The sequence below is a fragment of the Strix aluco genome, chromosome 12, assembly GCF_031877795.1.
Source record: "Strix aluco isolate bStrAlu1 chromosome 12, bStrAlu1.hap1, whole genome shotgun sequence".
Taxonomy (NCBI): domain Eukaryota; kingdom Metazoa; phylum Chordata; class Aves; order Strigiformes; family Strigidae; genus Strix; species Strix aluco.
Genome location: NC_133942.1, coordinates 4,601,857 through 4,628,664, shown reverse-complemented (window position 1 = coordinate 4,628,664; position 26,808 = coordinate 4,601,857). Strand labels below are relative to the sequence as shown.

The 26,808-nt window shown below is 44.8% G+C and overlaps 1 protein-coding gene across 1 annotated transcript in view; it reads right to left on the bottom strand.

Annotated features, from left to right (window-relative positions):
* Positions 1-26,263, bottom strand: part of ARIH1 (ariadne RBR E3 ubiquitin protein ligase 1) — a 64,250-nt gene extending 37,987 nt beyond the window's left edge. Inside the window, exon 1 of the mRNA XM_074836888.1 lies at positions 25,835-26,263. Within this exon, the coding sequence (XP_074692989.1) occupies positions 25,835-26,203 (369 nt within the window). The 5' untranslated portion in view covers positions 26,204-26,263. The remainder of the gene's footprint in view (positions 1-25,834) is intronic.
* Positions 26,264-26,808: the final 545 nt, after the last annotated feature.

The following is a 26,808-nucleotide window of genomic DNA, read 5'->3' as shown; positions in this document are numbered from 1 at the left end:
GTTTAAAGCCAAATTAAGAAATTTTTCCTACTTAAAAAGCCCATGTGAACAAAAGCAGCTTTAGGAAGGGTAGACCAGATCCCTGATCCAGTCCGTGTGGAGCCCCATAAACAGCTGGGAAGGCAAATCTGCTACACGGTATGGGGCAGAAAAACTAGAAACCAGTGTTACCAAATGCTCTGTATTGTGAAAATGAGGCCCCAGTCCTTCTTTGAACAAGTCTCCCGGCAATATGGATCCAAGCTCCTAACTGTAATAACACAATGAGGTGCTTGGCTGACAACCATGGGCGACTGGTCACTGCCAAGCAGCGAGGCAGCACCCCAACCTTCAGCACGCGAGATCGCAGTGCTGCAGCTGCCTGCTAAGGGGGTGATCCGGCTTTTGGGCAGATTTACCCATTTCCTTGTGTCAAAGTAGAGACGGTGCAGCTCTGGGACAAGCTAGACTAGCTTGCTGCTCTGGTGGACTTGTTTTCCCCTCTCTTCGTAGCTCTCAGCCAAAGCAGCAAGCTGATACACCTTGCCCTGCAAATGCAATGCAGATACTCTGAGTACATATACCCTGAGGCAACGGTGAGAGGCTCTTCAGGCAACAGGATGGTCTTTGCACAGTTTGTACCTCCTAGGGAGCTGCGTCCTCGCCTTTTGCCCTGGCAGCAGGGCTGACAAGTGCTCTGCCTGGTCAACACTGCTCAAGCTGCTGCAGCACATGGGAATCATGCTAAACCAGCATGGAACCCCATTTAAAGAGAAGAAGGGGGAAGGAAAAAAAAAAAAAAAAAAAAATCAAGAAAAGGCTTTTCAGCATCATCAATCCCTGATCCAGCCCAGCATGCAGCGGCACGGACCCTGTGCCAGCACTGCAGACAGAGGGGAACAAGCAGTTGAACTGTTTCAAGTCAGTCCTGCGACCAAGCAGCTGTATGGGAATTTAAGGGTCTCTTCACCAAAAGGCTACTCCGGCTTCAGGGAGGAGAACTGCAGCCTCTTTCAGAGCTGTAGTTTTTGATCTTTCTAGGCTACTTTGTATTTGGGTCTCCAGAACACCTTTTTCTGTAATACTATCTGTATTATGTAGCAATACCTAAAGGAGCTCTTAATAGCTCACTTAAACACGGCTTCCTAGAGCACCTTAATCAAGAATGAAAATATACTTTAGTAAACAAACTGATCTTATCTCTAGATAATCTTGGTTATGATACCAGCTCCTATAGTCAGTACAACTTTTAAAAAAATTTCCATGGTCTAGGACAAGTCTTGCCTCAAACCAGGAAATCTGCTAAACGTATCAGGCAGATAGCAGGTGTAGGTTTCTCTGTGTAATCCTTCCAGCACTCTCACATTTATAAAGCACATTACTCGAGCCCCTCAGCCCTGCCATGCTCTAGAGTTACAAATGAGTTTCAGACGGTAAAGCATGAAGCTCTTCTCAAATACAAGGATTCTTCACTCAGCCCCAGAGATCTGCCAGATGTACAAAGAAATAGTATTTTCTTTATTTCTCAAGCAAGAGCATTAAGACAGATTTAAATTAGCCTAAAGTCTTGTCCTACCTTCTGCTACAGCAGCCCACTCAGCCACTGTATTAAGGGTTCTGAGAATACCTATTAATCACTTAATAGGCTAAGAGGCAACTGAGGTAGTGGTCTCTGGCTGACTTTTCTTTTTAAAGAAGACAGACAGATTCCCCCTGCACTGAAGGATAAGTTATGTCATATTAATAAGGAACTAAAGTGGTCTGCAGTGATTACCAAGTGTGACAAGGCAAATCCAGCAAATAACTGCTCACCAGAGGACACGTGGTCATGAAGAACAAGAGAGTCTCATGTCATCTGCAGCTTCTCCATTTTCCCAAAGCAGCACTGCAGCTTTCCAGAACAAGTTTCCCTCGATCAGACCCCCCCAGGTATCCCAGCATCACAAAAAGAAAGTTGTTTTCCCACTGCGACGGCAGTGTACGAAACAGCACGTTATTTCGGATTATACTCCGGAGACCAGCACTGTTGGCTTGGTGTATTAGTGTATTATAACACAAATACTGCACGAGGGGTAGCTTTTACTGGCTTCTTGGGCTTTAGTTTCCTCTAGCTACAGCAGTATTTGTTCATCATGTTAATTTACCAAAAAAAAAAAAAAAAAGAAACACCAGCAGCATGACAAGCTCCTACCAGAAATAGCTGGGCTGTCTGCTTTCTCTGCTTGCCACATCCAAGATCTAGTATTTAAAACTTAACCAGTTGTTTCACAGATACATAAGCAAGGATTAAGACAGCTGTGCCCTTGCTCGTATGCAGTGGGGACAGCAATACAACCTGAGCTGGCATTACACAGGGAGGACTGAAGACAGGGAGGGAGGCAGTGCTAAGAGGCTTGGTTTGCATAATGTAAACCACAGTTAAATACAAATGCAAAAACCTCTGGCATTAAGGACTGTTCTAATTTAAGGCAAGGCACACCAACAAGGTACCGGGTAACAGCTGCTCCGCATTAATTGCTTGCATGCACACACTTACCTTGCCATTACCTGGGAGCAGCTTTGGAGGAATAAATCACAGCATCTATCACAACAAGAGGTTAGCTGCTGCAGAGCAGCTACGTGCTGTAACTTGGTCATATGGGGTTAAAACACCACCAAACTAATTTGATGCTTCAGCCCCTGTTTTGACACTAGTTCTGCTACAGCCCTCTCTCAACCTCTTATCAGCAATCACTTTGGACACTCACTCCAGTACTGTGAAAATTAACAGAATATTTAAACAACGCTAGATTACACAGCACTGGTATTAGAGTTTCTGTTCTGAAACTGGACAGGCTTCTCATTTGGCACACAGGATTACTGCCTATGACTTACACCACAAAGATTAGTTATGAACAAGCTAACGATGCCGCTCAGACAGGGGATTACTGCTCAGGCTTGAAGCTGCAGCAGGGAGAAGCGTGCTTTTACAAAGGGTATTTTCTGTTTACAAAGAAAAATTTCAGTAAGTAAAGCAGCCAGAAACAGACAGCAAGCATGGGAAAAGCAAACACGTTCAAACACTCCGTTTTCCTCCAAACATGGTTTGATGAAAGCTGAAACAGCAGATCTAATTTGCAACAGCCACCTATTAAATTTTACATGTTGAAGCCGAGGAAGATTGCCTAGAGCTCAGGGCAGCAAGCCTGTTGATATCCAGATAGGAACGAAACCCGAGGAAAGCAGCCATTTTGTTGAAATTCTCAGGGCACTTTAAAAGACTCCCTGCCACAACTATCTCGCTAACAAAACATTCATAATAAAGCTCTGCCCAAAGAGAAACACAGTCAGTCCTTCAGCAGTGATTTATTTTTTTTTTAAGGCTAACAAAGCAGCCAAGTCCCAAAAGTGCTTCAAACAGATCCCACTTCACTGCTTTTCACTGGAAGTATTTACATTTACTGTCATTATCAATGTTGCCATGCCTGGGTACACCAGTGCAAATGGGAGATACAGGGATGGGAAACCCTGCAAAGGTCTGGACTTCTCCAAAGAAGCATTATTATTATTTGAAATAAACCCCCTTCATTTAATAGAATTTAATTGAACTGGAAGCTTGGTCACTAATATCTGAGTTGGCTTCTTTTTCCTGTCAAAATACGAAAGTATGAATTGGAAAGAGGAACCTGGATGCACTTAAATGCATAAATGAATTATAAATTAAAGATTATTAGGACATTAGCTTAAATCAGAATTTCGAAGCAGCACAATTTGCTGAATGACTGTTTGCAGTACTTGATCCATTCATGTTTTCATCCATCAAGATGAGCTGCGCAGTTAATTCTTGCAGTTATTACCAAGAAAAGCATATTTTAGAGTTCAGCTTCTCATCACACGATAGGAGGAAGCTCCTGTTTCGATTTCAGCATTCACTGCAGATAAAAGCCATTTAAGAACAACTCAAGCTCAGTTCTCCAGCAAAATCCTTTCCCACCTCCTTGAGACATGGTATTGATAAATTATTTTGTTTCTTTCCATTTCATGGCTGGTTTTGTTTTCTAAACATGGCAGCTTTTGCATTTCAACAGTTTTCATCCCAACTGCAGCATCTATATCCCAATAGCAGAAGCTTTTCCACACTCGTACAGCGATACGAGTTTGATACCACTTCCAGTTCAGTTTTCTACACAATCCTCACTCGTGAATGAAAGCGGACACTCCAGAAACACTGGCTTTGCCCAAGCCTCAGACATCTGTAAATGGTTCAAACCTCAGCAACATCCACAGATATAGTCTACAGGTGCGTGACACAAGACCATATTTAAATTCCCCAGCAGAAGGAAACCAACTAGTTTCACATCAGTTGACAAAGAGTAAGAGTTTTGCTTGGTGGTGACGTATCGCACACACAGGTGGAGGAGCAGAGGGCTGTCTAAAGACCAGCGTAGAAGCTAACGCCTGACAAACCAAGCAGCACAAACGTCTGCTCCAGTAAAGTGGCATCTAGGGACAGCATGTCACCCCCCCACTGTAAGTATTTAATCAGACAAAAACCCAGCCTTTGCCAATAGTAGAGCACCAAGTGGAAATTCCAGCTGCCCTCCAAACACGTGCAGGATCAAACAGCATCTCAAAGTTTGTCACCATGCACACTGTGCCATGGAAGGAAGCATTAAGAAAATAATCAAAATGTTACACTTTATGTTAGCAGGTAGAATAAGAGCAACCTCACCATGAGAAGGCTTAAAAGACTGCTTGATAAATTAAGAGACTTTTTGCTTGCCTCAGGTGTAGCTCTCACTGATGGTCTGGAGACCAGCATCATCAGATACGTCACATGTTTTTCCCCAGTGCTCTCCAGATGACTAGGTCATGGAGGTGGGGTGCAGGCAGCCTCAAGACCGATACGAACAGGCAATACGCAATTGCATTAAATGCCACCACCAAGCAGGAGCAGAAACCTCCCCGTAAGTCTTCAATTACTTCAAAACCCAACAGGTTTGCACACTGACACTCCTTTCTGAAGGACAACAGCCCTTTCACCACCCACAGCACAGAACAAGGGCAACCAACACAACAGACCGGGCACCATACAGCTGCTTCCTTCGTCAGGTAATAACAAAGTGGACACCAGCCTGAAATTCTGCAATAACTAGGTCATCTACTCTCTCTGAACACCACTGCTCTTCACTTGCATCTTTTCCAGCCCCATGCAGGTAACCTTAGACACAAACACACAGATTAGAAAGTGTTTTAAATAAGCTTTTTGCCTGAATCACATTACAGTAAGACTGTCATCGTAAGGTTTGCATTGTTTTGCAAGTGCACTGAGACACCTTCGTTTGTGAAAGTCCATTCACATCTATTCTTTCAGGAGACAGTCTTACAAGCACAAAAACTTGTTTCTAGCAGCGTAATAAAATTCCTGGGAACTGAATGTAAAAGATGAGGTCTAAGTGCTGAGCACTTCCAGGATGTGATCTCCTAAAGAGGGTATCCTCGAACTTGCTAGTTTTTAAACACCACCAACTGAGCACTCGGAGAAGCTGCTGGAAAACTTTCACGTAATGTAATATTCCCTGGCTCTATTACAGACAGAACATAAGAGGGCTGCTGTGAGAAGATGAGGACAGCAGCTGAACACATCAGTCTGCCACTACCCATCCATATTCTCCTCCTCTGCCATCCCCTGAGGCTTGGCAGAGAATCACACCACCGTTTCTGCCATTAGCCATCTCACAGTTTATGGGGCCAGTACAACACACAGGTGGATCTGAGATACTTCTCATCTTCCACACACCTGTTATAAATAATAACAACAAAATCAGTAGTATTCAATCTCCATGCTCTCACCAGTGCCTTTGCATTCTACAGCCCCACTAAGTGACTTTTTCAAATCACCCACCCCTGAATCACCCCCCAAAATTACCTATTTCCTGCTACTGGCATTTCCAAGCAACTCCACGTGAAGTCAGGCTACTTCCCTGTGACACTGCCAGTCTCTGCTGTCAACTGCTGTCCTCCAGCTGGCATTTACCACCTCACTGTAACTTCCCATTAACACATACATAAGTTTCAGCTTCGATGGTGATCATCTTAGCTTCCTACATCTTTCTTCATCTCATTAACTTCCCTTCACACATCATCTCTTAATTTTGGAAATTAAGTTTTACAGAATTACTGAATTAGTGCCACTACATGATGGCACCAAATGGCAGCTTGATATTATGATCTCAGTTTGTAGTAACCTATATGCACTTTACTGCTTGTTTCTAGCTCTGATGAGCATACACTCTTTTAGCAGAGGAAGATAATAAAAAAAGCAACTTTGGGGAAAACTCTATTACTTCAGTTAATTGGTTCAAGAGACAGAAACGAAGCAGTCAGCTGCTTTACATTTTCTCTGAGCCTTCTGGAAAGTTTTCAGGTTAATGATTAGGAGCCGCAACAAAGACCCATTGTCTAACAAAGCTTTTAAAATCAGAAAAAAAATACTAAACCAGCAACTCCAGATGAAGTAGCAAATTTGGAAATGCAAAAACTGAATTTACACTGTAATGCTTCTAAAAAAAAAAAAAAAAAAAAATCAGATGGATGGGGAGTGGATGGGGGAGGGGAACCACAATCCATCCCACTGCTACCAGCTTGATGCCAGTGGCAACAATAGATGCCCGGAGAGGGGTCCCAGGACAGCAGGAGAGCACCTGAGGAGCAGCACAAAGGAATTCCAGCTAGAGAGTCAGCTCCATCACAGCCCAACTTCAATGCCTCCATGCACATGCACGTAGCACAGAGAATAAACATGAGGAGGTAGAGATGTGCACACACCCGCAGGGCTACGATCTTACTGGCATCAGGGAGATGTGGTGGGACAGCTCCTACGATTGGAGTGTTGGGGTGGAAGGACACAGGCTCTTTGGGAAGGACAGGCAGGGGAGACGAGGAGCAGGGGTCACCCTCTGTGTCAGTGACCAGCTGGAGTGCAGGGAGCTCTGCCTGGGGATGGGTGAGGAGCCGACCGAGGGCTCACGGGTCAGGATCAAAGGGAAGGACCTGATGAGATGTATCCACGGGTCCTGAGGGAACTGGCAGATGAAGTGGCTAAGCCACTATCCATCACATTTGAGAAGTCGGGGCTGTACAGTGAAATCCCCCCTGATTGGAAAAGGGGAATATAATCCCCATTTTTAGAAAAGGAAAAAAGGAAGACTTGGGGAACTACAGCCAGTCTCACCTCTGTGCCCAGCAAGATCATGGAGCGGATCCTCCTGGAAACTATGCTAAGGTACATGGAAAATAAGGAGGTGACTGGTGACAGCCAACATGGCTTCACTAAGGGTAAATCGTGCCTGACAAGTCCGGTGGCCTTCTACAACGGGGTTACAGTGTTGGTGGACAAGGGAAGAGCAACTGACATCATCCACCTGGACTTGTGCAAAGCTTCTGACACTGTCCCACATGACACCCTTGTCTCTAAATTGGAGAGACATGGATTTGATGGATGGGCCACTCGGTGGGTAAGGAATTGGCTGGATGGTCGCACTCAAAGAGTTGTGGTCAGTGGCTCCATGTCCAAGTGGAGAGCAGTGACAAGTAGCATCCTCAGGGGTTAGGACCGGCGCTGTTTAACATCTTTGTTGGCAACATGGACAGTGGGATTGAGTGCACCCTCAGCAAGTTCAACAACGACACCGAGCTGTGTGGTGCGGTCACACGCTGGAGGGAAGAGATCCATCCAGAGGGACCTGGAGAGGTGGGACGTGCAAACCTCATGGGGTTCAGCAAGGCCGAGTGCAAGGTCCTGCCTGTGGGTCGGGGCAATCCTAAGCACAAATACAGGCTGGGCGAGAAGTGGATTGAGAGCAGCCCCAAGGAGAAGGACTTGGGGGGATTAGTGGATGGAAAACTGACCATGAGCCAGCAACATGCGCTCACAGCCCAGAAAGCCAACGGTACCCTGGGCTGCATTCAGAGAAGTGTGGCCAGAAGGTACCGGGAGGGGATTCTCCCCCTCTACCCCGCTCTCATGAGATCCCCCCTGCAGTGCTGTGTCCAGCTCTGGGGCCCCTAGTGTAATAAAGACATGGACCTGCTTGAGCAGGTCCAGAGGAGGCCACAAGGATGCTTGGGGGGGGCGGGAGCACCTCCCTTATAAGGACAGGCTGAGAGAGTTGGGGGTGTTCAGCTGGAGAAGAAAAGGCTTCAGGGAGACCTTTTAGCGGCCTCCCAGGACTTAAAGGGGCTACAGGAAAGCTGGGGAGGGACTTTTTACAAGGGCATGTAGTGACAGAACAAGGGTTAATGGCTTTATACTGAAAGAGGGAAGATTTAGATTAAATATAAGAAAGAAATTCTTGACTGTGAGGGTGGTGAGACACTGGCACAGGTTGCCCAGAGAAGCTGTGGCTGCCCCCTCCCTGGAAGGGTTCAAGGCCAGATTGGACGGGGCTTTGGGCAACCTGGGCTAGTGGAAGGTGTCCCTGCCCATGGCAGGGGGGTTGGAACTGGATTATCTTTAAGGTCCCTTCCAACACAAACCATTCTGCGATATGATTCTATGATTTGTCATGCTGCTCAAGTGTGCTGGGCAGTGCTGGCTCTCAGATGACCGCAGAAACTCCACCACCAACTCAACACAAATTAAAAATTGCACAGGGGCAGGTATTTTCCAATCAGGGAAGGTATTTTCCAGCTACACTTGCTTCCATACCAGGAGATCTGTGGTTTGACGACAGGATACAGAGAGATGTTAACCCTTGGTTTATATTTTTAATTTGAAGAACATTTTGGCTTCTACTTCCTTCTGCTACAGTTCTGAAGTGTAAAACCAACCCTTTAAAGAGCAAAAAACTACAGGTACAAAGGCCCTGTGAATTTGAGCAAGTTATGTGACAGTACACTTGTTATGGACTATGGAACAAGAGGTCTCCAAACGTACATGCTTTCACAATGCATTTCTCACTTTTAATTCTTTTAGATTAAGGAGTACTGTTGTTTTACTGCTAACAAAGGCAGTACCATCCAAAGTATTTCTCTCTTCCTGGTGTCTCCCACCACAAGAAATCCCAACATATGAGCAAAAGCTCAGCAAATTTGTATAACCAACATGAGCTACAGCTATAGTTTCCAGAGTTGCTGCTGAGCGACTATAGCTGACGTACTGAGAGAGAACTGGAGTGGGAGCACATGGGTGCCAGAGTACGTTTCAGAATGGGTTTATTCAACCCATTGCCTCCCACTCATGAATTTGCAAAGACTTGCCTTAAAAGAGTAGGAGAAGGTGATGGCATCATTTCCATATAATTCTTCCAGTTTACTATTTCAGTAGCTCCTTAATATGTCCCATTGCGGAGGAAGAAGACAGCACACAGCACTGCAGCTAGGCTGTGGACAAGGTGATACCAAAAGCCCCCAAAAGAGTTTTGGCTACCCTGAATGTAAAGGACCTGCAGGTTCATTCAGGTAGAGTCCGGGTCCCAGGTAATCACCAATTTCCCCCTCATGCCAAACCTTCAGTCAACATCCAGTGCCTCACAATGCTTCCGGCAGGATGAGAAATCAATGAAACAGATGGTTCTTTAGAAAAAGCAGTAACAGACCTCTGTGTCCCAGTCACAAACAATATGTAGTCACCTTCCCTGCTCATCCATAGAATACTACTTACAGAAATGGTGTTGACAAAGCATATTTCAGCCCCCTTCCCTCTTGATGTCATACATCACTGCTCTTCCACACCCCCAGGCTCCATTTTTCCCCTTCTATTGTACATGACTCCAACCCTATAAAAGTTCTCACCCCACTACACTTCATTTTGACCTGCCAGTTACTGCACTGTTCCTATGCATGTACCACAAACAGACACAGCTCCATCAAACAGGAAAATGTTGGTTTTCTCCAGTTCACAAGCATCCTCAATGGCACAAGCGGTACTTTCAATCCTGCACGGTCTCTCAGACCAACAGTCTCTACAAGACTGGAAAAGACACATGGGTATGGTTTCAATTCTTGTCTGAAACCAATGTAACAACTCACTAATGCCAGGCTTGAGGAAAATACACTATGTTTGTTCAAGAGGAATGCAATGACACATTTCGCCACAGAAAGAAACAATGACACTGAATGAAGGAGGAGTTTAATGACTGGACAACATGTACCAAAATACCTCAGCTTAGCACAAGTTGGTCAGCACCAGGTATGACATCTCTTGCACAAGATTTTAGAAACACCAAGAAAGACTCCAGAAACCCAGAATGGCTTAGCCATGCACCAGCTCTATTCCTGTCCACAAGATAAAGTAACAGCTACTTGGATTATTATTTTAACTTTGAAATAGGGCAGTAACTTGGCAGGGCAGTAAAATGTGCTCTTCAGAGCCTACTCCAAAAAATCTGCATCCCATCATAACCAGACCAAGATGAAAGAGCTCAGAAAGTATTTATTTCAGCAGCAACAAAAGCTCGTGCAATCGCTGGCTACTGGGCCTGCCACTGACCACTCTGTGATGGGAGCCTGACTGCTTGCACAACTACAAGTGAACCAGACAGAGGAACTGACCCAGGTTTAGGGGGTCACTGGTTTATTTTAACCCAGAGCAGGATCACCGTGTGGCCAGACAACCGAGTTGGCACAACTCAGACAACAGGGACTTGCTTCCAAGAAATTTGTTTCTGAAATCAGTCTGCTGAGAGCCATGTGTTTGGCACAGCAAAGTTGAGTCTTTCCCATCTCAGACTCCCCAAATCTTCTTGCCCCAAGGACCTTAAAGCATATTGGGGTTTGATGCAAGTTACAGCCAGAAGTCCCACTTTTCTCCTCCATTATCCCACCCGCAACTTCAGTTTACATCTCAGATGCAGAAATAGTTTCTCATCTTGAAGAAAAATGCAACAGTTTGACATCTTTCTTCCAAAAGCTTTCTCCATTTGCAAGACAGATCTTGAGGAAAGTGGCTGCCCAGGAGTGCAGTCCAGCTACTAAGAGCAGGACCTAGCCCTGTCTGTGTCATCATTACAGTGTCTAGGGGCTACCAAACATAAGATTTTGGCAGTATTCCCACAGATACAAAGATGTGTCCTCAACATAACCACATCACGAGCCTGGCAAGACAGAAATACACTTTTTTTTTTTAAGGTTTTCTATTGGTCAGTGTTGGAAAGACTAGAAATGGCATACGTCAGGTCAGCTACCCATCACGCTGATAAAAGGAAAACAACCCAAAGCACCACATTTGGGTTTCAGGGGAATGCTGTCTTCAGTGACTCAACATCTGAATGAACTGTATATCTCTGGGCAAGTACAGGTCTGCCAATGTGAGCTACAGAAACTGTCCTGTTCGCAGGCAGAAACAGACAGTAAAGGAATAAAGCTGAAAGAGGAACTGTACCATTGCATTTTCCTTTAAATCATTTTGTAGAAATCTTAACGTGTCTCAAAAAAACAGTGTCCCCTGCTTCTTTTTCCTCACTCAAATACACATCAGTTAAATTAATTTCATTCTTTCACCATAGTCAGCGTTGTGCATTGCCAGATTCTGGTGCAGAGCCAGACTCACCCGTAGGGCTGTACCCATTTCACAGGTTCGGTGTGTCTGTTGAAAACTGCCACTGTTCCTCCCCATCAGGCAGCAGAACCGCTGTCTCTGCTAGCTCCTGTTTCTAGCAGTCACAGAACATCAAGAACAGGTCATTTCAACCCTGGCCAGTGAGCGGCTTACTGGTCAGCAGTACCTGGGATTTCATGGATTTTACATGCCCTTAAGATAACAGAACATCACTTTTGCTGCTTTAAGCATGTTCAAAGGCATCACCTGGTCTAAAGGCACTGGATGGGCAGTAAGTCTTAGGAGGATGCTATTAGAAGACCTGTGAAGGTCTCAGAAGTTGTACTTGACCTTAATAAGAAATCTATACTGCACAAGTCTTACAGCCACACAGAATGGTCTTGAGAATGTGCTTTTTTGCTGGTGCTTTTACAGAAAGTATCTTACAGAACAATATACAACAGCATACTGCATGTCCTCTGCAAAAAGGCCAAACCATCCCTTCATTCCTGAGGATCTGTTATCACGCTTCAAAGATCTGCTGTAACAGAACAGTACCTGACCGAAAAATGTCCATTTCACTTAAAAAACCACACCTGCAAAGTCCTTCCTAGAAGAGTATCCTGTAAGCATTTTGTGATGTCAAAAGACTATTTTTTCCTAGGGTAACATGAACAAATAATGAAACCATGACATACTTGAAGTGTGTAGAAGAAATGAGGCAAACTGAGAGGATAAGAATATTTTTCTGACACCCAACATCACAGCAATACTTGGGAAGGGTAAATTCCCAATAACGTGATCTTTTTCCATAGCAGGTCTGTCTGTAGGGTCAAGTGTGTGCCAAGAAAACAACTAACTGATTATTTGGATTAAATTTTATAAGTTCTCTGCAAAGGTCTCCCAAATTGCCTTTCTCCTGGTCTCAAAAGGTCCTTCCAGATATGACTAAAGAAAGGGTGCCCTCTCTTTAGAGAGTGCAACCAGAGGATGAGACCCCAAGGATGTTCAGCATAAACATGTTTCTCCAATGCTGGTTAAATCTCAAGTTGTTGGGTGACCTGTCTCCCACCTGCTTTTGTTCCTGGGCAGTAATGGAGAACACCTATTCTATCACAGTTTGCTTACGCACAGACAGATGAGTTGCTTATCACAGAAGAAAGATATAATCAAGCCAAACTGTACATCACCTCAAGACAACTGCCATTGAGTTGATTCCTCAAAATCAGTTGTTTCCAGGATAACCTCTGACTGAGAACAGCACTTTACCCCAAAGTGCACTGCCAGCACAAACACATGGTTCTTCTCACCCAGCAGTTATTGCAGTGCTTGATTACACAGCGTTCTCCTCTTCTGACAAGAACGAGAGCAAAAGGACAGGCTACCTCGTGCAGCAGAAGTCAGAGCTCTCAGACTCGCAGGTACTTGGGAGGAAATACTCACTATGCAAAAATCTTCATAACATGCCTGTGCAGCCTCTGTCCTGAATCCTTAATTCCACTTCAGAACATTATCATTAACATTTTCCAACAAATATACAGACAGGGAGAAGAAAATGGTAAGGCATGGTAACTCCTTCCATAAGCACAATTAAGTAGCACCCACAAAAATCAGTAAGTTAGAGATCTACCATGGCAACTAAACAAAAGCCATCTCACTTAAAGTTCTCTCGTGGCAATGGCCAGGTTAGCTCAAATATATTTTGATACACCATCACTGGTGGCCTGCAACTCTTAACCCCTTCAGAGACAATGGGACTGATGAGAAACACAGGCTTAGCTGAAGAATTTTTAGCCAGAGGCACTTTAGAGAATTTTTATGGAGAAAAAATCCTTAACATTCTTTCATCTTATCTTTCTCCTCCAAGCCTCAGGTAGGTGAGCATCCAAGCACTAGGTATTTCTCTTCACTTCTCTGTCCCTTATTGCTTCTGTTTCTGTCCCATCCTCAAAGCAGCACCCACTTTTACAAACTTTACAAGCTCTGACACGCTTCAGAGAGGAAGTTTTGGACCGAGAGGAAGTTTTACCCACTCATCAATGCAGCAACACACTCTATAGTACTTTAGGAGAGGAAAAAAACCACCTCCCTTAAGCTGACTTCATCTCCCCATCACTGCACAAAGGCCCTAGACTTGTTTACCATCGCACACACCTGGCTAAAGGAAGCGCTCGGGTGCACCACGCTGTACCACAGCAGTCAGTCACCCCTCAGTGTAGATTTAACACCCACTAAGCTATCCAGCTCCACACCGGGATCCCAGTTCTGACCGCCACCTTCTCATTTTCCGACAGCAGACCTTGCCCATGTATCACCTCTGCATCATTCAGCAGAAAGACAGATGTCTTGCCAAATTGCAATGCAATACAGAACAGGAAGAGCTTAACCCTTTGAAGTATTCACTGGCAAAATATGTTTTGTACGCACGATGTCACCTTGACAAATAGGCAGTAAATCTGGTGATGCCTATGACTTAGTCTACAACTCTCAATCAAGTTTAAAAAAAAAAATTTAGCCATCTTAACACTCAAACTATACAGGCCCAGGAAATCATTGCCAATGCAGCAGTGTCTTGGGGATGTAATCTTTGGCAACATCTTTACATTGGCAAAAGCCCCAGAGCAGATGTGGTTATAGCTTTTATCACTTCCCTGCACAAAAGCAGCTATACCTGCAAAAGCACTTTTTTCTGCTGGCAGAATCTCCATCTGCACTAGGAAAATCTGCCAGCATTCTTTTCCCAACAAGCCCCTTCTAGCTCAAACCATTTTTTAATGATGACTTTGCAGTTTATTTACCATACTCTGCTCATTTAGTCTTAGTTTTACAGCCAACAAAACAGAACCCTGGCAACATTCTATTTTTTGAGCTGGGATTTCCGCTACAAGAAATGATTTTGCCTGTTTACGCCCCAAAACCTTTTCTGCCAAGGGCTCTGCAGAAGCCACCTTTGAAGAAATATTCTGGAAACACGAAGAGTTTAGCAATTCTCTTGTTCATTCTCATTCCCATCCTTTAACAAGATACACCTAAAGTTGTAATGGCAGTCTCTAACTGCTGCAGGTATTTTTAACCAACTACCTGAGCTCTCTTGAGTTAAGAGGAAAAATACTCTGTTGGGATTCAATACAGAAATAACAAAACAAGTCATACAGCAGTGGGGGAGAACAGGAAACCTCCAACTTTTTCACCATTTTCTCTTTTCAGGGCTTTGAAGACTTACCTCTGCACAAACTGGCACTCATTTAATCAGAAGTGTTTCTAAAGCAGTTGATTTAAACCAGCAAGTATGTGCAGACCCTCCAAAGCACCTGGAGCACCTCCCTTTCGGTAGGGAAGAGGAAACTAACCTGGATGTGCAATTTCGTATTTGATGGACTGTGCACTATCTGACAAGGATATCCCTTGTTCCTTCTCTGTTAAAATATTATTATCTATCATCAGACCCTGGGCTTCTGCAAGAGAAAAATCCCACACAATCAGTCCTGCTTTATAACTGATGTGAAGGCTAGCAATATGAATAATTACACTAACGACTAGCAGATAATTAAGTGTACTGAAAAGGCTGGCACCCAGCCTCTTCCAAATCACAGCGCTGCCTGCCTGCAGATACCCTGGCAAGTGATAGCAGGACACCAGTCAGGGGAATTACACCGTGGTACATGAGAATGAGAGAGATCCCAAACATCTCCAAGCACCCTCCCTCCAGACAGTTTCAGTATCAGCCATCCCAGGCATCCCTACAGACAACTCCAAGTCTTTGCACTATGTTCCCCTCCTAGAAGCTATCACCCCAGCTAAAAAGCAAGCATCAGAGATGGGAAGGTAGCTCCCCAACAGTAACGGCACAAAGTAGATGACAGATCCTGAAATTACTAAAGCCAGCCAAGAAGCATTTTACCAGTTTCTCAAGCATCATACAATCTGCGAACCCATTGCCAGTACCTCAATAAAGAATTCCCAATTGAAGGCAAAGTATCTTACGTTTCTAACCCACAATAGTCCAAGACCTTTATCATGTTATACTTGATCTTTGCTGTCATACAGAACTACACTTGCATTTACTATCAACTGTCATCATCCAACATAAAAAATACAGCAGAGTACATTTTCAAGTATTAGTTTCAGCTCTCTTAATAATACAAATACGGAAGCTTCAAACTCATCATTTTACCAATTAAAATAAAGAGAATGGTTATTACAGAACACGCTAATGCATATATAAAATATGTATAAATCAAAGAATTATCACCTCAGTTTTCTCAGATAGCCTTCTGGTCATCACAGAAGTACTACTAACTACCAAAAGAAAGATGTTGGATACCTTTGTTCATCAGATCTTCTTAGTACTCAGAAATCGTTACTTTATTTTTGTGTATGCATACTAGGTGTGATTTTACCCCAAAGACCTTCCACTTCACACAAAACCAACCTTGACATTCACAGCACCTACTGGGATCACTTATTCAGGTGAAGAGGAAAGCAGAATGACAAGCCTCATTCTTCACTTACTCTCTTCACCGAGAGCTTGTCAGAGCTCCCAGAAGAGAAATGAAGCTGCTAACTAAGTGCTGGAAGTGTTCTTCTTCCTGTCTTTTTTTTATTAAAAAGTTGCTGTTCAGCCTAGTTTTAACATATGCTAATCAGCAAAGTTCTGTCACTTCTGAGCATCTCCTCTGCAGTAGGTGAGGCCTTGGGAGGTTCCTCCCTCGGTTACACACACACACACCCCCAAGATATGGCTCTCCCACACATTCTCCCTTCTTCCCAGAAAAGGTCCTTAACTACTCCTCTTTCCAAACCATTTCTTCCACCTCCCTATTTCTCAGATCCCTGAGCCTGACTGGGATGTCGATTATTTAAGAGTTAACTTATTCTTAAATTATTCTTCCCACACAGGAAAGCTCATTGCAAGGGACACTGTTTACTCATGTGAATTCTCCTGTTTTCCCCTAATCCCTCTCTGTATTTCTATCCGCCAGACAAAGGAATGCTGATTGTGTTTGTATTTTGTTACACAAGAACACACACAATCCAAACTTATCAGCTGCAGAGAGGATCAAAGTTTTGAAAAACTATCCGGAGCTCTTTCAAAAGTTAAATACGCACCACTAATTATATGTGCACCCAAAACAGGCCACAAAAATGTTGTTTTCAGGTGTAGATACACGTGCATTTCTTTTGCTGGCAGTAGAGTTCAGCAATTCAACCACCATCACTTCTGGCAAACGGAGCAAAGCAACTGCTCTCAGGGTCAAACAGTGGGCTGATTGATAAGAGTAGAGAGGAGGCACGTTTAATCAGAGAGTTCACTGATCCCATCCATTATCTAGCCCTGCAAAGAGCTGTACCCATGCAGAGAGGGAATGGGAACTGCCTAAGCCAAGAGCAACATACATGTAACCATGTCCCTATTTCAGGCTGCAGGTGCCACTCCATACACCCCTGCATCTCCAAAAGCACTGCTTGGGATGAGTATTGGATACTCAAAGAAACTCAAAGCACCAGAACAGCTTGAGTTTGTTGGTGTTTCAAGCCAAGCAGCAATGGGAGCCCTACCAACAACAGCCTATATTGCCTTAGCTCGGAAAACCAAAGAAAAACCTGAAAGGAAGTTACCCAGAGTGAAGTACTTCACTGTGCAGTAACTATTTCACCAGCTCACCAGCTTCCACACACACATCAAAGCAGCATAGGAATGGTAAAAATCAAGTACGTCCTGCTGTGATTTTTGTTTAATGGGGTTCTTCAAATACCAGCTACTTCCTCTGTGGCTCTGAAAAAGTTTTGCCAATGTAAACGGGTCAAACGCACTTTGCCAGGGTAGTACACTCACTCACATAGCTTACTCACACTCCTTCAGAGATTGACTTAGCTTACTAATACCAGACAGGAAGCAGAAGCCTTCAGAATCTCTTAAAATTTTCATTTATCTTGGAAAAAAGTCTCTTCATACTTTCTCCTTAATAGGAGTAGGCAGATATTAAATTTTTAAAAAATATATCTTTGAACTAACACCCCAAGAAGTCATGTTATTTTGCCAGTTGACTATTTTCAGGTGCAATTATACGTATTCTTCTGGTTCTATGATTTTAATGTGCGTTCTCCAAGAGGATTTTAACGGTGCCCAAGCAGAATCCTTCTGAGCATCCTATTCTATCCTGCTTATCCACTGGAAAACAGAGTTCAGAGTCTGCATCCCTCATCCGGTGAAATAACACACAAAGCTTTACTCCATCAAGCACAGACAATTTTTCTGAAGGGCTGTAAAGGCAATAAGCAAATATCCAAGCTTTTAATTTCCAACGTTGGGAATTATCTCCCTCCAGCTCCCAAATTCCTCAAATCACAAAGCAATCAAAGCTTGATCTTTTGTGAATTAAAATGCACCCTCCCCAGAGGAAAAGGCATGCTCATGGTGTCCCAGAACATGGAGGGTGCCTCAGACCAGGAAGTCAAGCACAAAATCGAGTAACTCATAAGAAAGGCCTTTTCTCTTTCACCGCTTTGCATTTCAGCCACAAGTGCTTTCCCATAAGACCTGATTTTGAAGCAGATGGCCAAGACAGGATCCTTGCACTGCTTGTCCCTGGAAATGAGAGGTGCCACATGGTGCTCTGGGATGTAAAAAGTTTTAACTGAAGAAGATACAAACCCAAGAATGCTTTAGAAAAGGTTGGGAGGAAGGAACTTAACGTGCCAGCATGAGTAAGTGAGCACCACCTAGAAACCATCAGTAGCTCAGGAGAAGGCCAAGAAGCTGAGTTTTAAGTAGGTGGCACACAGGTCCAGTTACTCTTAGATTATGGTCAAGAACCACCTGCTCACAGGGCTCCCAATTGCTCCCCTGTCCCCAGCAGCAGGAGGAGTTCCCCTCCCCAATATATCCGCAGAGGACTACAACCTTTTGCTGTCACACAGACATGCCAGAGCCTGGCAACAAGGAGAGGCATGCACCATAACACGGTCACAGAGAAGCAGTGCTTGCCCTCTTCAGCTGTCTGGGCTCCACGCTTCTCCAACACAAGGACACCAAAGGAGTTCACATGTCCCTCAGCCAGTTCTTTCTTTTTTTCTTCTTTACTAGGCAGTGGCAAGGCCTACCAGCTAGGTGCCCCACCAGCTCTAAAATGTTGCCCAAAAGAGCTGGCAAGACCACTGGCAATGCCAGATGCACCACAATTGCCAAGACACTTGCACAAGGCAAGCCAACACATCCAGAAGCAGGCAGCTAAACTACAACGGGAAGAAGCACGTTTTTTTGAAAAGTATTTAAATGGCTTATTAGCTTGTTCCGAGTGACTTAGATACTGTTGAAAGTTATCTACATAACACTTGGCATCTGAAATTATTCCTGACATTTGGCAAAAGTTCTCAGTCTCTAAAAACAGGCAAAAGACTTGATGCAGATAGTTGTATTTGAGCGTTACATACACACAGTGGTTCAAACACTCACCACAGTGAACTACTCTGAATACCAAAAATAATTACTCAGCATTGCTACGCCGTGTAAACAAGGGACCTCTTTTGGAAGAGTGTCTGTGGTTATACGGACATTTCAAATTCTAAAAAGGCACCAACTTGTGAAGTACAAACACTACCAAACTAAGTTACATGTGAAACTTAACTACTGAGGAAGCAGTTCTCAAAGCATTCATTTTAACAGTATTTCCATCACAGCTCAAGATCAAAAGCTAAAAGCAAGCTAAGAAATCAAATACAGGCCAAACTCAAGGTTTTCAACACTTCCAACAGCAAACACCTGGGATGGTGAAGATATTTAAATATTATCAGAATTTTCATTATCAAATTTAAAAGTCTTTTTTTTTTTCCTCCAGCTCACGCAGAGCCGGTCACCACTTCATCATGCTGGAGCCTCCTGCACTGATATCCTACATGGGCTCGGCAGTCTTCGCTCAAACACGCAGCATCTGTATTCTGGGCTGCACTCAAATGCACCATTTGGCATTACTGAGTAGCTCCGTGTGTGTTTTACACTAAACGAGGCTGCAATTTTCTTGCAATTGCTGAAGCTACTGAATGACTTTATGAAATTTAGCAGCATTATATGCTTGTATACACGTAAAAGCCTCCAAACACTCTTTACAGCTGCCAATAATACAGCATAGCCAGCCACAAACAAGAGAAAACATCCCTTGCAGTATTTTCAGATCCCTCTAACTTCAAAAGTAACAGAAGTCCAGAGGACTGGAAGCATGACCCTGAACAGGTAAGTTATGGACTGAACTACACAGAGAGGACTGTCAGCCTTCACAGTTACCTGCCGTGGAAAAAAAAAAAAAAAAAAAAAAAAAAAAAATCACAGCTCTCGTGATAAATTCTGGACTCTCTCCCCAGTTACCGACCATTCAAAAAGGACTTTCCTAAGCAGGGAAGAGATATTTTCAAAATAGGAAATTAAAAACAACTCAACAGGTGCCAAGGACACTTGGGGAGGTGCTGTACAGGGAGCTACTTTGAATTGATGAGTTAACTGCATCACTTCAAACAAATGTTGAAGTCTTCCGGTCTCAGTTTTAATCACAAGAAGCAGAGAGTGTTGAACTGAAATTCTGTGCACCAAGCTCCTAAATTTAATGTTGCTTGCCAAACAGCACTAAGCAAAAAAAGTGAAATATTTTTTAATAGACACATGACTGACCTACACTTCCATGTAACATCACAGGAACACAAAGAGCATCAGAGGTTTGGGGTTTATTTCCCATTATGAACTTAACTCATGCAAGGGTAAAACTAAGGAGTTTGAGCTTGGTGTAAGTATAAAAGTATAAGCTATAGTTTCATTTTTAATTATTCTTTAACACTCTGAAATACCTATTGTTTCACATCAAGGACCGGGAATGCTGCAGTCTCAATTATGACTTCTCCATGGCACACCAATTTATAGCAGAAATAACACTTCTAGTTTGCATGGCAAGTACAGTCCTGCTCACTAAAATTAAACCCACAGGGAATAGCAATAACTGTATTTACTATTTGTTTTTCGCTTTTAGAAACAAATGTTTAAAAGTAGCTAAAAACAAAGAGTGTTTTCGGTTTCACTTTGAAAACATCCCCAGTACAAGCTAGTCCCCATCTGCACCTACAAGGTCCCTGAGAGAAGGCTGCCTTGTTGTGATTTTTGCAAAATTACACTGAGACAAAAGAAACCAGCATCTAATTTTTTACTCATGGCCAGCCATGAGATTTACATCTGGCCTAACAGAAACGGAAATCTAAAGCACTAAGCAAATGGGTCATTTAAGTACAAAGTTTAAATTACTCTGGAGACTTAACAGATAAAACAAGACTTTTCTACCTGGTAATGCTGAAATGTAAAGTAATTCTAAAAAAAAAAAAATAATTCTATTCAGAATTACATGTCTTGGCAGTCAGGAAACAGATACCATGTCATTTCCAAAACCTTTGCAGCCAGATCTCCGGAATTCTTTGTCACAATGAAGTTTACTCCATTCCTTGGAAATATTAAATGCATTCCTACTATAATGAAACACCTTATAAATGCCACATGACAGAAACATGGAGTTTAACAAAGTATTTCCTTCCAGCATCATAACATTTAGGGCCCCCAAAAGAATTTTATTATCAAAGAACTAACCACACAATAAGAGAAGTTAGAGGCTTGCAAATTCACCTTGTGCAAGCGGACCCAAACGCAAGCAGCATCAGCCTGAAGTGCTTCCACCCACAGACTCCTACCTAATGCTTGTCAAGCAGCTTCAAGTGCTCCCTAGTTTTCAAGATGTCATCTCTAACATTAAATACAGTTTTAAGCACGACCCTGTACAACAGCAGCGACTCCTGTTGCTCACTGGCAAGTCATGCCTATTTTGGACAACCTATTTGGAATGTACTGCCCACAGCACTGAATTACACCGGCATCGGGGAAATTTCCTAAGTTACAACTGCAAATCAGCACGGTTTGTCCAAGCAAGTAAAGCCACTGTTTAACAAGACCCCTTTTGCCAAGCAACAATGGGTTCGCACTTGCCGTAACAGAGCTCTATTTAACCACAGGGCTGCAGCATTCTGGGGGATATCTGCACCGCCTCAACTCTGCTGGCCTCTTGAAAAAGCCCTTCTGGAATAAATTTAACAAACATGGCTTTGTAACTTAGGAGTGCCCTGAGGTTTTGGCTTCTTTTAATGGCAAAGCTTTTATCCAGTAGGGACCTGACCTTACTTCCAAAGAACTCATCCAGCTTCATCGTAAATGAGAAACCAGCATTTGTTACAAATGCTCTGATGTTACACGTTACCTGTTCTGAAGAACCTTATTTTAAAGCCTATAGTAAAAAGAAAAGGTATTTTTCAGCTAGGCTAACTTCTGTTGGATCCAGTGATGCCATCTCCTCCCAGACAAAGCCCAGGTTTGAAGCTCGACATGCTCACAACCATGCGGCGGGTCAGGCACAACAACTGGCCACATCCAGGATCCTGCTCCCTGCTGTGGAGTGAGGGAGGGGGAAGAAAAAAAAAAAAAAAAAAAAAAGAGGCTCAACTCCCTTTTCTGCCCTTTGTTTTAAATATCAGCCACCTCGGAGCTTCATCACAGTATTTTCAACACCTCACCATTACCAAGTCCAGCAAGAATGAATATGGTCAGTGACATCACTTGGAATGCTCCAGAAAAAAGGGGACCAAAATGGGGAAACAAACCCACCTCAGAAATACTGAAATTGCACAAGCTTGCAACGAGGCAAGGAGAACACTGGGCCGAGGAAGACTACAGAGACACAGATCATCACGTGCTCTATTCAGAGTAGAAATAAACATGCTATTCTAAACATTTTTCAAGTTTATTTTCAGAAAATCTAGAGCAAAGATGGAAATAGCAGTCTGATATATAAAAAGACATTAACAGTGGCAGCAAATTATTTGGACAAAAGTTCAGAGAGTAAGAATACGAGGAAGACGTTCAACTGTGGGAAAACGCCTTTGAGAGGAGAAAGCCTTTTTGTTCAACACCACCTCTATGTCTGGGTTTTTGCAGTTGTTAGGTAAGCTGTTCTGCCAGCGGCTGGAAAACCACCAGGAATCCGCCTGTTTACTTTGACAACTAAAATTCAAAATAACACGTCAAATGACTCTCTGCTCCATGTAATCATAGTGGTATAATGAAAGTGATACTCTGATCTGAGGTGGGGTTTAAAAGTCTCAGCCAATAGACAGCACAAGGTTAAGGGGCTTATTCATACCCCCATTTTTGCACTTGGAGTGGAAGGGGAATTCCTGTTGTGCGACACATGGAGTCAAATCAGATCATAAGCATAACTGCCAAATACTGTGCAAAAATCATCATTCAACACCTGAAATCCCACTTATGCTCAGACAAGAAAGAGCAAATGCAAAGTATTCTGAATATTTGAGTCATTCTGAAACCTCCCTAGTTCACTGCAATTTCAGTGGTCTTAGAAGGCCAACAGCTCGGCACCAGCAGTTGTCTTCAAGAGCCCATTACACACTATGGTGTGAATTACAGCCTCTGTAATCAGGAATTTTACCAAAAATTAGCTTTTACTTCTGCAAAGTCTTCATCAGATCAAATCCTTGTCCCGAGAAGTTCATGTTTTTCTTATACAGCTTGTATTTGGAAGTTACTAAACGGATGAGAGAATATATTTAATTCAGTCCCTCCAACTATTAGTACTATCAGCTAATAAAGGCTGTTAAATACAGACAGTTATACCTACCATGGCTCAGATACCCCCTTGCAGATACTTCATGGCTCACTGATACCTTTTCCTTCCACTGCAGCTGCAAAGATGATCAACTGAAAAACAAAATCCTATTTATACCTTACTCCTGATCAGAAGAAACCAGTACCTTCACTGATTAGAGGGCACAAGACCTGCAGCTGAAGTTTCCAGCTATGGGACACCTCTGCATTACATCCCCACCTGAATCAGTAAGTTCCCAAGCTCTACAAAACATAACTGCAACCGTGATCACTTGATATCAAGAACCCAATGTAGATGCAGAGACCACAGCCATCCAGTACTTGACTGGAACAAGTGAATCACAGCACTGCAACCGAGGATCCGCAGCAGGATCCTGAGCCAATGTGACTCCAGAAAAGGTTTACTGAACCAGAAAAGCAGCAGCAGCAATCCTGGTTGGGCGCCAAAAGCAAGGAAATAAACAGAACAGAGCCCTGGAAGATTTCACCACCACCACCAGCAACAGAAGAGAGGATGAGCAAATACTGAAGCATCAACTGAATTTGGTTCACTTACCTCTGAACAGACTAGAAATCTAAGGGCACTAAGCTGGCATTTAAAAGTCATTCAGAGCAACTGAACGTTTTTCTACCCTCTTCTGATACATTCCAGGGCTTAAAAGTTTACCCATGACATTCTAAACAAACTGGCTTTCTGCACTCTGCTCTGTTACACCGAGAATAACTACTGCAAACCTAACACAAATAACTGAAGCATAAGCAGCCGTCACTGTGGTTCTGTGTAGGCAGTTTGCAAGGCTTCTGCAGAGCCCAAGGCAGCCAAGTCCATCGCAGGGTCAGGCCTCCCACCGCCACCCCGGGTACTGGAGCAGGAGAAGGGCGTCTCTGCCTATACTGACTTCTCTCCACTAGTTCTGCAACTCTGAGGTGAAGCACACAAGTCACACAGCTCAAAAGCAGTATAAGGGGGAAAAAAACCCCACAGACCAGAAATCAGGACCTTCTCTAAGAAATCAGTTCATGAAGAACATGTACGTGAGTCCACCACGCTGGCCGGGTCTGGAAAAGGCACAAGCAGGCATACTCACTACTCACTGGCAGGAACTTTTCCACCACTTTGCTTATGCAAAGATAATACAAATGATAGGATATGTTCAATACAATCAGTATGGGTCATGATTTTCATAGTCTTGGTCATTAAATACACTCGCCATTTTAATTGCTATTTCAAAGAGTAAAAACTTTAAGTTGTTTGCATGTCTACTTGCCATTTGTTTCCCTCCCTATATTAGGATCGATAACTGGTAGCAAAGAAACACCCATACCTAACCATGAGATCTTCCTTAACTGCAGGCTAATCAGCTAATCTAGACAGACTCCTTTATTCAGCTTCACATGCACAGTACTATTATTAAAGTTATAAACTTTAATTTGACTTAAGAAATGTCATTTACTAATTTAGTACGCAAATACTTTTACAGTTGTTTGCATCAAGCTACATGTAAACTACAGTGAATTTATAGCACATAAAGCAACATTTTAAAGCTGCTATTAGAGCCATTGTAGAGCACAGAATAGTTGGGCAAAAGCATTCACTGAAGCATCTCATATTTAAACGGATTTACCAACACTGGAAGCATATACAACTAGCAAAACAACTGCTTTCTGGGCACTGTATCTTTGAATATTAAATATCCAGAAATTTCACTTTCTCACACTGTTCCTGCTTGCATATTGGAAAAGGAGAAGCATTTTCTATTTACTCGCTCTAACTCTGAATATCGAATAAACGGGAACAAAAGAAAACCCACGCACTCTGGTCACCTGCAGAAAAAGTGAACAGCATCAGAAACTTTATGGTGAGCTGGAGCAAAACCTTGCCATAAGCATTTAGAAAGGGATACCAGACAGCTTCAGTGGCTTGAATTTTTCTTCCAAAACCTCAAGAGCCAACAGATATGACTTAGGTATTTCACCTGAAGACAGTATATGTTATTTTGAACTCGATTTTAATTTTAAAGCAGCGTGCTTAAAAACGGGGTGAAAAAGTTGACGTTTGGAAGCGATTGCTCACATCTCTCCTAGTTTATGCTGGAAATAAACACGACACGGTTCAACCCCATGAGCAGGAGTGTGTTTGAATGTGGCAGGGGGGAAGGGAGAAGGCAACAAAACCAGAGCGGTTCCTGGCTGCCTGTCCTCAAATTCCAGAGCTTGCCATCGACTCACCGGCTTACTGAAGGGACTGTAGGGGCTAAAAGCCCCCAAGCCAGCGTGAAGGCGGAGGGGGGTGGGGAAAGCAAAATATACATTACAGCCCACCGGCTGGAAACCACACAAAGAAAGAGGAGCCTTTTTAAAGCCAAGGGCCTCGTTCCCGACGCCTCCACGGCAGAAAGCGAGCTCCTGGCCTGCCCCGAGCGGCCTGCCCAGAGGAAGGGGGTGCCGAGGAGCCCCCTTCTCCCCCCGGGGGGTGGGGTAGGGACTCCCCCGGCGCGTGTGAGGGGGATCTGGGACGCGGGAGGGCCGGGCCCGGCGCCTCTCAGGCGAGGGCCGTTGGCGGCGCGGCCCGCCCCGCCTCCCCCTCCTGGTCGTTTCCCCCCCCCCACCCCGGTCCCGCTCGCGGGGGGTCGCACCTGAATAACCTCGTTGACCTCGCGGATGCACTCCACCATGTGCTGCAGGATCTGCTCGGCCGTCAGCACCTCGTAGCGATAATCCTCCTCCTGCTCGGGCCCACCGCCGCCTCCGGGGCCCGGCCCGCCGCCCAGGCCGCCTCCACCACCGCCGCCGCCGGGGCCCAGCCCTCCCGTTTCACTGCCTAACAGCCCGTCGCGCTCTCCGCCGACGCGCAGCCCGGGCTCCACCAGCTCCACCTCGCCCAGGTCCAGGTTATCGTCGGGCTCGTCCTCCTCCTCGTCCTCCTCGTCCTCCTCCGCGCCGCTGTCCTCGCTGCACTCCTCGTCCTCGTCGAACTCGTAGTTGTAACCCTCGTCCGAGTCCATGGCGAGGCGGTGAAGAAACGGCGGCGGCTCCCGCAGCCCCCCCCCACCCCGCCGGCCTGCCTGGCGCCCGCCGCCGCCCCCCCACCTCCGGCGTTGGCCCCGGCCCCGCCGCGCCTCAACCGCCGCCAACAAAGGGACGCGGCCGACCCGCTCCGTCACCGCGCGCCGCGCACGCACGGCACGTCACGCCGCGCCGCGTGACGCACCGCGCCGCGCCTGCGCGGCGGCCGCCATCTCCCCTTCGCCGCGCCGGGAGCCATCTTGAGTGCGTGCCACACCCCCCTACACACCCCCCCTCAGCCCGCCCTCCGCCGGCGCCATCTTGAGTGTGGCGCGGCGCCATGCTGAGCGCGGCGGGCGGAGCGGGGAGGCGGGGTGGCGGTTACCGGCTTCCCTCGCTCCCGGCCCGGGTCTGGGAGCCGCGGGGTGGCGAGCACGTGTGGTGGAGGTGGGGGCGCGGGGCCTTCCTGAGGTGTTCTGTCAGCCGAGCGCAATAGGAAGGCCCTCAGCGCTGCCATTGCGTAAAGAGAGGTGCAGCGCCTGCGGGGAGCAACTTGTGAGGGAAATGTGAGGGAAAATAGGTTGTTCTGTTTCAAAAATCAGAA